The 11,572-nt window shown below is 44.6% G+C and overlaps 2 protein-coding genes across 2 annotated transcripts; one reads left to right on the top strand and one right to left on the bottom strand.

Annotated features, from left to right (window-relative positions):
- Window positions 1-1,902: 1,902 nt before the first annotated feature.
- Window positions 1,903-4,596, bottom strand: LOC116078896 (histone H2B type 3-B). The gene has a single exon (XM_031354267.1). It carries the CDS (start codon window positions 4,330-4,332, stop codon window positions 3,952-3,954), a length of 381 nt encoding a protein of 126 aa, XP_031210127.1. The 5' UTR covers window positions 4,333-4,596; the 3' UTR covers window positions 1,903-3,951.
- Window positions 4,579-5,511, top strand: LOC116078893 (histone H2A type 3). Its single transcript, XM_031354262.1, has one exon. The coding sequence runs from the start codon at window positions 4,644-4,646 to the stop codon at window positions 5,034-5,036; it is 393 nt and encodes a 130-aa protein (XP_031210122.1). The 5' UTR covers window positions 4,579-4,643; the 3' UTR covers window positions 5,037-5,511.
- Window positions 5,512-11,572: the final 6,061 nt, after the last annotated feature.

Here is an 11,572-nt window from a genome sequence, read left to right on the forward strand (position 1 = left end):
GGACCTTGGGATCCTGAGACAATACCTCTTGTTCATAATGGTACACTAATAAATTTCGTTCAATTTTGGCCACAGAGAACGTAATTTAATAGATGGCTCCTGGAGAAATTTGGTATGGATTGCGCGGTTGGGGGGAGGGGCGGGGGCTGTGTCAGCAACAAGATTTCTCTCCGTCCTCCCACCCTCTCCGTTCCCCTCCCCCTGCAGAGTGCTGTGTGAGGCTCAGGGTGCTGCGCTCTCAGCGCTGATGCTGTCGGAGCCATCTTGCTCTATCCGCTTTGCTAGGATTAAAATCTTCTGGCCAGAAACAGTTTAAGCAGGTCTTCTATTGTATTCTGCTCCAAATGCCTAACTGTGGGATGCACAGTTCCTGTTCTCCAACCTGACCTAATTAAGCAGCAATCCCGCCGGTGAAGATTCTGGTATTTTATCCATAGACGTATTTAAACAATGAAAGATCCTTTTGTTTCTTCTCAATGAATGCGTATGTATGAGAGTATATATCATGTAAATGTGTGTATATATTAACAGAACTCTAGTAAATAGTGAAACATCCTTTAAAATTAATTAGAACCTTTAAAATAACAACAAAAGCTACGTACGTTGTATTCAGTGTAGGTCACATTAAATGAATGAGGCTTGAAAGGATAATCCAAACTATTCTTCCTCTAAAATTCAAAGATCAATGGTTCTTCACTGTGTGTTGGAGAAGCCCATCTTCCATGAACTCCTAGTTGCCCTGGGTTCCGATTACAAATTGGTTTCACTGGTAAACAATGGCGGTCTTCCTCCTCACACTATTTCCAGCAACAGCCACTCATTTGTCAACATTTAACCTCTTACTGTCTCATACAGGAAAGGCGAGTCTTTCTATTGGTAATTTCTCCTTAAAGAGACAGTTTTTTCACTCGCTCAAAATTCTTGGTTGGCTCCCTAATAATTAGTAAATTGATCTTGAACATCTAGTTGAGAGCGGGAAATAACCATCTCATTGTCTCAGACTGTGTGCCTGCCAAAATCCCTCATCCCCTACCGCCCCCAACCTTACTAACATTAAGTTTTTCAGATCCAGAGAACTAGCCATGTACACTGTCCTAATTCTTACAATTGTAGATTCTCATATATCTGTTATACACTCCTTACATTCTCCAATTGTTCAATTTCACTTGGCCATTCCTTTTTTCTTTTATAACATGAAACTGGAGACATTGATTTTTGTATACAGTTGCTCTCAGTTTTCTATATTATAAAATCTCAACAGCAGAGACAAATTTCTACATTTCTTTGTCTACTCCTTAATATTCACATTCTACAAAAGGACAGATCATCCCCCATTCTGAGCTGTGGCTGCCAAAATAATATACCTGAGCAGCTTATTCAGAACTTCCAGCTTTTGTTAAAAAAAAAAAAAAAATCCAGTGCATTACTGACAACTATAAATGTGTTGTTAGAGAATTAATTATGTTTAGGCTCATCTTTTGTTTGGAGGGAAAGGTTCCATTTTATTAAAACCAAGAGTTGTACTGAACTGGGTCTCAATGAAGCAACCGTAAATACTCCTTTAAAATTGGATACTTAGATCTGGAGAAATGACTCTGGGCTTAAGAATACATAGCACAATTGCAAAGGACCTGGGTTCAGTTCCCAGCACCCACATGAGGGCTTTGCAGCCATCACTCACACTCGTTCCAAGGGATCTGACTCCTTCCTAAGACCACCTCTTTTAACTTCTACACAAGTTCGGCGCACATAAATGCAGGAAAAACCACTCACAGCTAAAATTAAAAAATGAATAGTTGGTACCAGGCACTGGCCATGCAGCTCTGTGGTCTCGAAAGCCCCAGAGGCCTTGACTGTCACTTGGCATCAGCTCACAGAAGATCACATTCTTTTTGAGTGCAAATCCTGTTTGAGTTTTATTTAGTGACAGGGTCTCACTGTGAAGCTCTGGATAGCCTGGAACCTGATATGTAGACCACACTGGCCTTGAGTACACAAAGATCCACCCGCCTCTGTTCCTCTCAACTGCTGCCATTACAGAACTATGCCACCATGTCTGACTCTCAAATCCTCTATTTTTGAGACCATTAAAAAATACTGACAGAGTGGTGGTGCGTGCCTTTAATAACAGCACTTAAGAGGCAGAGAAGGGAGATCTCTGAACTCCACACCAGTCTGCTCTACATAAGTGCAGTCGAAACTAGCAAAGCACAACTACTTGACTCTGACTCTCTCCCTCCCTCTCTCTCTCTCTCTCCCTCTCTCTCTCTCTCTCTCTCTCTCTCTCTGTGTGTGTGTGTGTGTGTGTGTGTGTGCGCGCGTTCGTTGACAAGCCTCAGCTCTGATGCTTCTGATGGTGCCTCGTGGCTCATGTTTCCATCATAACTAAGGAGCAGATGTATTGGAGAAGGCAGTCATGACAAGGCTTCCTTTACTATGTGCTTATTTCCATCTTTTGAAAAGATGTCAAAGGAAAGTAATTTACATGCCACATACTGACTGCTTGTGCCTAGGAACGAATTTGAAATAATAATCCTGGCAGCTGGACAGAAGAGGGCTGAGCTGTGTTCAGTGGAGAACCTTAGCTAATGCAAGAGGTCGAAGGTTCAAGTCTCCAGCCAACCCCTCCTCTCATCAAACCCCAGGGAGAGACTAGTTTCACTAATTACCAAAACTAAATGCTTCCTGTCTTAAATGATTCTCCACTGTCCCTGTGTCCTTTTTAAAAAATACTGAGATAACCTGGTTGGCATGTTTAAATTTCAATAGACATTTCTGGAAGCAGCAAATAGTTAAATGTAATATACATATAACTGCTGTTGGCAGGAGGAAAATAAGAGAGACATTCTCAGAGAGAATAATCTAAAATATCTTTTTAAGAATTATTTTGACCTGACTCTGGTGTTAAATTGATAAAGCAATAGATATTTTAAAGAATTATTTTTTAAAAAAATTTTTTTTAAAAAAAACAAATCCTGCTTTGTCATTTGCATCTTTACAGTTATTTGAACTTAGGATAAAAATACCTCAGATGCTAATTTTAAAAACATGACGATATCAAAAACCCTTTTATGTGGACCAAGCTGGAAAGCAGAAGGTGGCACAGCTACTGTAGGAAATTCCAGCAGAGATAACCTCCCCCCAAATGCCCATTAGCATGAGTCCAGATGAGAGGGGCTCCTTTGACAACTTGGTAAAAAAATAAAGTTTACATAGTATCCCCTGCTGGTGATACAACTCAAATAATCATGAATCCTCTTTTCATAAATAAAAACCAAACCAAGGAAAGTGGTGTTCTTTCCACAGGTTAAGATTTCCTGCCCAAACATTCCCGATAAAAATGACATTCTCCAAATAAATGCTGAGTGTGGAATATTGAGCAACTCTTGCTCAAAACAACGGAATTCTTTCCCACCTCCCATCCCCTAATCACTGAACCTGCTGCTGGCAGCTCAAGCTGGCTACATCCTAGCTCCTGCACACAGGCATGGAGGTGTGCCGCACCTTCCCCCTCCCCCGCCCGGTTTCCAGCATACTGCTAGTGCAGGATTTATTGACATATGCCAGAATGGCCGTTTTCAGAGGATAAAGACGCCTCTCTTTTCCAGAAAAAGATGGAAAAGATACTAACGGGAACGCAAGTTCAGAGGCTACCAAGGGGGCGCACATCCAGAATACCACTGCACTGTGACCTCGCCCACCGAAGCTCCAGGGTTGGGGAGGGGACTCAGGGACCCTTGCCTGCTCGTTCACACTATGCTTAGGAAGAGCAAAAAGCAGCCATATCCCCACATTCCTCACTTAAAAATCTGACTTGGCAGCACCCAGTGTCAGGGAACGCCTCAGGCTCGTGGCAATCACCAGTGACCCACACTGTGTTAAAGACCCTTTTAACGACTGTATAGGTGGCTCTGAAAAGAGCCTTTGAATTGAGGGCACTCTCGCCGCGCTTCACTTGGAGCTGGTGTACTTGGTGACTGCCTTAGTGCCCTCGGACACCGCATGCTTGGCCAGCTCCCCGGGCAGTAGCAAGCGCACGGCCGTCTGCACCTCGCGGGACGTGATGGTCGAGCGCTTGTTGTAATGCGCCAGGCGTGAGGCCTCGCTGGCGATGCGCTCGAAGATGTCGTTGACGAACGAGTTCATGATGCCCATGGCCTTGGACGAGATACCGGTGTCCGGATGCACCTGTTTCAGCACCTTGTACACGTAGATGGAGTAGCTCTCCTTGCGGCCCCGTTTGCGTTTCTTGCCATCCTTTTTCTGCGCCTTGGTGACCGCCTTTTTGGAGCCTTTTTTGGGGGCTGGAGCCGATTTGGATGGATCAGGCATAATGTCTAGTTGGCGGTACAGAAACGCGGGCGGCCCTGTACCAAGTATATTTGTAAGCCTTGTATTCAAATGAAGGATCAGGCATCACTCCCTTTGATTGAATACAGTTTCACATACGTCATCTCGGGGTAAGGCATATGCAAATTAGGAGGGCTCCATATTCTTTTCTGATTGGTTCATGTTTGCATCCAATAGAAAGGCGCAGTCTAGCCTCCCTCCTGATCATATATAAGGGCTTGCTGGCGCTTACAAACTCGTTTTCGCTAGTTTTTTTTTTCCTGTTTTAGGGTACTTTGGGTCATTAGCGGAAGATGTCTGGTCGTGGCAAGCAGGGCGGCAAAGCTCGTGCAAAAGCGAAGTCTCGCTCTTCTCGCGCTGGTCTGCAGTTTCCAGTGGGCCGTGTACACCGCCTTCTCCGGAAGGGTAATTACTCCGAGCGGGTGGGCGCTGGTGCTCCGGTGTACCTGGCTGCTGTGCTGGAATACCTGACTGCTGAGATCCTGGAGCTGGCTGGTAATGCGGCTCGCGACAATAAGAAGACGCGAATTATCCCGCGCCACCTGCAGTTGGCCATCCGCAACGACGAGGAGCTTAACAAGCTGCTGGGCCGCGTGACCATCGCGCAGGGCGGCGTCCTGCCCAACATCCAGGCCGTGCTGCTGCCCAAGAAAACCGAGAGCCACCACAAGGCCAAGGGCAAGTGAGGCCCCTGCTGGTCGTTAGTGCGACTTTACGGACACCAAAGGCTCTTTTCAGAGCCACCCACAACCTCACTAGAAACCGCTGTACACTAAGCCTGTTGCCAGTTACTGGCCAGGCAAGGTCTCCCGACTCCTTCCATGCATTCCTGCATCCCTGTGCGGCGCCTGGGGAGCTCGCGGGAGACCAACGGCTTGATCTGCGGGTGGCCAGCGGTCGGTTGGAGACGTTCTTCCTCCCCACCACTCCGATGTCAGACACAAGGTTTCCGTTAACGTTCGTGTTTGGACCTTAAGGGAATACTTGGTAGAAATTAGCATAAGGTCGTTGATAGATGCTAGTGTTTCCACTGAAACTGGGTAAATTGACATGTTCAAATCTTCTAAATTAGGATGGGGTTTCCAAAGGTTTCTGAGGGAGACTTGGGTATTTCAAATCTACTTGTTTATATAAACGTTCTGTTACAAAGGCGATTTACAACTTTGGAGTTTGCTGGTTTCTTTTGTGTGGGTGGGGAGCCGGTCTCTAGGTCGCTGCTTCAGCCTGCTTAGTGGCAGGATTACAGATGAGCATGGTGGTCCAGCAGGCATTTGGAACTGGTTAATCCGATCCACTTAAGTAGCTTAACCTTGAGGAGCAAAATAATTTGTCAGGTTTTGGTTAAACTAGATATGAGAGTACAGCAGTGCCCCTTTTCATAAAGTTTAAAAAGAAAAGCATCACACTAAGTACACGTTTTTAGAGAGGATTGTGACTTCTACAGGCAGTATGAGGAATGGAGTTCCAGGTAAATAAACAGAAGCATGTAAGTGGAAAGGAAAGGGAATGGAGGGGGTTAAATGAGTTACCTTTCAATCCTTTAAAATGCCACAGAATTGGGCCTATTCCCTGTTAATTTCTGTACACTATTTACATTTTAGCAATACAGGCCATCAAGACAATTATATAATGTTTATTATATAATTTATATAGACTCTACCAAGGAAAACTGGATCTGTTCAATCCTGGGCTTCTCTGATACCGTCTGTAACTACAAATCTGCTTATAAAATACCAACATCTTAAAAAGTCATTTGTCTAAGGACAAGCAGTTTCCTTAACGGTGAGTCTCAACATGATAGTCAAAAAGAACAAAACAAAACCCTGCATATAGATTATACATCTGCAAATGGGTGGTCTCAGTAAAACAAAGCCAGAGGGTTGGGCATCCAGAGGTCTTTTCCTTATGTTTTTTACTTAGAATCTCTAGTTCTAGTTTTAGTTTGTATGTGTTCATAGGTCATTGTAGTTGCTTAAACGCTTGAGTGGAAGTTAAACTTTAGGACTTGGGTAACGTTACCATTTAATGGTATTATAGAGACATCGTGAAGGGAGGTGTACTAGGGTAGTTTCTCATCTAAGGCTGCTGTCAAATGCACAACCACCACCCAAAAGAAATATTTAATTTCCAGTTAGGTAAAATGTAATGTAAAGACGCAGATATTGCCCAGGCATATGTGGCTAGTGAATAACTAGAGAACACAGATTCTGAAGGTGTCTACGAAATTACAGAAAGTTTCAATTATAGCAGCTGTGATCTAAGATCTGGTCATCTGGATTACCATTTCCAGATGTAAAGTACCAATACAATGCCAGCTACCTTGAAAAGAATGTTCACTGGATTCAAGTACCCCATGACCCATTCCTGGGTATAGAGTATGCATATAACATAAGCTACACAGATGCATATCATTCATAAAACCTAAAAAGTAGAGAAAACCCAAATATTCATCAGCTGATGAGTAGATGCACAAAACTGTTCTCATAATGGAGCATTAGTCAATGAAGGGACTGGACAAAATGAACGAACCTCCATGTTCAGAACAGGCAAAATCAGAGACAATAGATACAGTAGCTGAAGGACGGGAGAGAGTAAGTATGAACCTTCCTGGTGTGGTCATGGAAGAAGGCATAAGAAATGTGCTAAATGTCCCTTAACAGCTCACATGAAAATGGTTCACCATATCTTGTGAATTTCACCTAAGATTTTAAGAAACTCAGTGACTAAAGGAGACAGAGGGGCTGGCGAGATGACTCAGTGACTAAAGAGCTTGCTATGCACACAATGAAGACCTGAGTAAATCCAGAATCCATGCACTGCAAGGCCAGGTTAGTGCTTGACTAATTCCAGTGCTTCCAGGGCCAGGTTAGCACTTGACTAATTCCAGGGCTTCCAGGGAAGACAGAATCCCTGGAAGCTCACAGGCCAGCTGCTAACAAGAGACCCTGGCTCAAAGATGAAGTTGAGACTACCTTGAGATTGTCCTTAGACCTTCACGCATGAAGACACACATGCATGCCTGTACCTGAACCCATTCATACATTTACATGTGCACAGGTGTGCAGTGCACACTCACACGCAGAGGTTGTGGGGCATGGGTAGACACAGGAAGCCTGCAAGCTCTTAAGGACAGAAAATAGACTGAGATGCAGTCCAGTGCTTTCCTTCTGGAATAAAATTGACCCACCTCAGGTAAAAGGTGGAACTCACGTACTACAGATGCCATCACCAGAGACCATGTGGAAAGGCTGGAGGGGACCCGATTCTCATACTGCTGCAGTTCTGAGCAGCCTTGGCAGGTGACCTTGCTCAGCCTGCATGAATGTTGTGTGGAGGTATGGAGGTCTTTCTCTGGCCCACTGTGTCTCTGAACACATGCCTATATTAGAATTATTTCAGCCACTCCCCATATGTTCCTATGCACTGCTGTTTATTGAAGGGAAGAAGAGGGTTCCAGAAGGATGTAGCTTGAGCCAACCTCGGAAATATCTCCGGACAGTGTCTGCACCGTGTGGGAGCTCTCCACCTATCTCTGTCACATCCTGTGTTCCTTGTCTGAGTGTGGGTCTTTTCCCCCACCCCCTCTTCCCACATTTAGTCTCTGCTCTGTGCGGCCGTTTCTTGCAGGCTCACCCACATGACCAATAATCTCCCACCTCAACGAAATTAAAAATAGACCTAATGTATGGTCCAGCTCCCCTACTCCTGGGCATCTATCCAGACAAAATGAAATCAGTATGTGGAAGAGACATATGTACTGACATGCTCATTGTGGCAGTGTGGATAGCTAAGATAGCTAAACATGGGACTAACCTAAATGTCTATGAGAAGCAGATGGAGCTCCAAAATGTGGTGTATATACACAGGTAAATACTACATAGGCTTAAAAAAAAAAATTGTGGATGAACCTAGAGGACATTTCAGTCTCTCTCGGCCTCACAGGGGATTGGTTCCAGGACCTCCCCTCTGCCCAAACCCCCAGCCTGGGCAGGCACCAAAGTCTATGGGTACCCAGGATCCTTATATACAAAGCCATAGTATTTGCTTGTAACCTACAGATGGCCTGAGTGTTTTTTAAGTGTGCCACCATGACTCCTTGTAAGTAGTGCAGTGTAACTGTAGGGTAAATAGTTGTACTAGGTTGATCAAGAATCGTTATCATAAAGCTCTAAGCATGGTCAGTAGAGATAACTCAAGAGCAGAAAGCTGAAGAGCCAGGAAAGGTCAGCTGGAAACCCACGAAAGCTCCTCTAGTAGGTTAATGGGGTAGTTCAAGGACCACAGAGGCTGCACTTTTCCACACTGTCCCTCAAGTTGAGTTCTGGGATTCAGAACAAGTGCCAGGCCAGCTGGACTCAGCTAATTTCCTACTATGAATGGCAAAGCTGGATGGATGTCTAGGAGGCAGGGGTCTTGGGCCTCCTTGCTGCACATCCCAGGTCTGGCTGCTGACTAAGAGACCCTCTTTTCTTATGATATCACCCAAACCACAGCTTCCACAAATCCATACCTCTCCCCAGACTCCATGTTTATAGCACCTGTTGTTTATCCGCACCTGCTAAAGGCAGCCTGTTGTCCCCACTGGCATTGTGATCTCAGGAAGTTTTCCTCCCTCTCTAAACAATTCCAGTACACACCCATGATCCCACTCAAAACAGACAAAACTATACCTGTTTTAAGTACTCTTGAGCTGCTACTACAAATGTGTATCTGTATACATATACACACGCACACACCGTGCACACACACAGACAGAAGTGAGATAGTTAGAGCCATTAAAATGCAACCCACAGAACAGGGAACAGCATTTTCAAGCCATATATTTGATCAGAGAATTAATATCCCAAACAGCCAAGCCCTATAATTCAATAGCAAACAGCTCGAATTTTAAAGAGGCAAAAGGACCCGGAATAGGAATTTCTGTAAAGACACACATGATCTGAAATCGCTACAATTGCTGACCAATTCACCTCACTCCTGTTAGGAGTGCTAGGATGACTGTCAAAAACAAAATACAAAACTCTTTTTTTCCTGTACTCTCTGTGCTTCTGCTTCTGTCCCACTTTCCAGTTCCTCACATAATCGCCCTATTCCTGGCTAGGGATAAACACTGCAGTGTTGTGGCCAGCTCACTAGCTAACACAGAGTCAAAGAGTGCAGAGGCACATATATGTCTACTGTCACTCTCAGGTGTTGAGTATGCCTTGCACATAGTGCTAAATCGATTTAAAACAAAGGACTTCTCCCCTGTCTAGCCTGTGATGGAAAGAAATTGACCTCCCATAGCAAGCAGCATGGAGCTGAGAGAGCAATGCTGTCCCACTGCTGAGCTCCCCGCCCACATCTCCCACCCCTAACACTAAACCTTCATCTGATCCTTTCCCAAAAAGCATAGGTGCAGATCTGATAATGAATGGGAGAAATCTAATAGGGAAAGGGAACTACAGGCTCCAGAAAGAAAAAAAGCTCCTTCCCAGATTTTGAGACGCTGCTCTGCAGTTGCATGCAGCCTTGTATGGTGTGACTTTTCTCTGGGAAGCTCAGAGCAGTCTAGTTGGAATAAAACAAATCCAAAAAAAAAAAACAAAAAAAAACAAAAAAAAAACAACAAAAAAAACAAAAACCAAAACAAAACCAGATTTAAGATTATAGCAATGGCTCCTGTAAGTGCAGCGCCTACGGGAAACACCTCAGGAATCACTGTGATGACGGCTGCAGTCTGGCCTTCCCGAGGTTTGGGGTGCGGGAGTGTGGGAGCGTGAGCGCCAGCTGGGTCGTAGAGAAGGTTTCCCGCGTCTCTGAAGGGCGCTTCTGCCTTGGGTGCTGGAGAAGCGATGCGCTTTGCCCTCTCCGGATCCGGAACAGGGCTTGCTCAGGAGCGTTTTCCGATTGGTCAGTCCGAAAGCTCTGGCTGATCCCATTGGCTGCGTGAGGTGCGGGATGAAGGACTCCTTCCTCGCTGGCTCCCTCAGGATTTCAAACCCTGTGTGTCGCTGATGTCTCACAGGGTCGTGCATTCCCGGAGGCAAGAACTTGGGTTAGTTCTTTCTGAAAGTGAAGCCATTTTCCTTGTCACTATGTCGACAAGCTGGCACTAGAGAGTGGCGTGGGACGGGACGCCCCGATTCCCAGGCACCACCAATGGACGACCCACATCCTCCGGTTGGCATAGCGTTGGCATAGCGCCTACCCGCGACCGCACCGCTGGACATGGACCCCGGATTCCCTGCTTCGGCGTTCACCTGCGTCTGTTTAAACTACACATCCATGTTTAGAAGCTGACACCATGATTGTCAGTGCGTTCTATTTTTTTTTAAACCAAATCCGTAAAGATGCAACACAGTTTGATTTCTATGCTTTACTGGACTCAACGTTTTTTGAAGTTACGTGGACGACCTTTTCCATCCTCTGACGTGGTCTTAGTATTACTTATAATAATAGTAACCATTATTACTATTGTTTGATGCCCAGATTGTGAGCTTTGGGAGATCCTTGAATACAACCCAACCCATGTAATCCTTGAAAATCTTTGTTTCAAAAAATTTTTTTTTCAGATCTAAAGATGTTTTATTGTTTGATAAAGTGTACCCTAAGATAGCCTCAAAATTATCCTTCTGACTCAGCTACCGAGTGCTGAAGTTATAAGCATGGACAACTGTCTTTTGTGTCATATCTTTCTTTTAGTTGATTTTTTTAAATTAACATATGTTAACTGTGCTTAGTAATGGGTTTCATTTAATAACTTCATACACACACACACACACACACACACACACACAAATCTTTGTCCATATCTACACACACAACAGCTCTCCCCTTTTTCCTCTTCCCTCTGGTCACCTTTCTCTTTATAAATACCCCATTTTTATGCTTAAAAAAAAAAATCTAGCTTCCACATGCTAGAGAGCCCATGCCATGCTTTTTTCTCCCTAGATCTGGCTTACTTAATACTGTGATCTTGAGCTCTTTCCATTTTTCCAGCAGATAACACAATTTTTTTCATCTTTCTCTTTTATTTTTTTCTAAATCTACCCTCCCACCCATTTTTTAAAAATAGTGTTTTACTATGTAGCCCTGGCTAGCCTCAAACACACAGATATCCACAGTCCTCTGCATCTCAAGTCCTGGAAATAAGCTTAACTGCTAAGCTACCTCCGGCCCTCGCCTGTGTCCATGCCGCCTCCAGGGGCGTCCTTAAACCAGGTCGATTTTTTTTTTTTTT

The sequence above is a fragment of the Mastomys coucha genome, unplaced genomic scaffold (assembly GCF_008632895.1).
Source record: "Mastomys coucha isolate ucsf_1 unplaced genomic scaffold, UCSF_Mcou_1 pScaffold5, whole genome shotgun sequence".
Classification (NCBI taxonomy): Eukaryota; Metazoa; Chordata; class Mammalia; order Rodentia; family Muridae; genus Mastomys; species Mastomys coucha.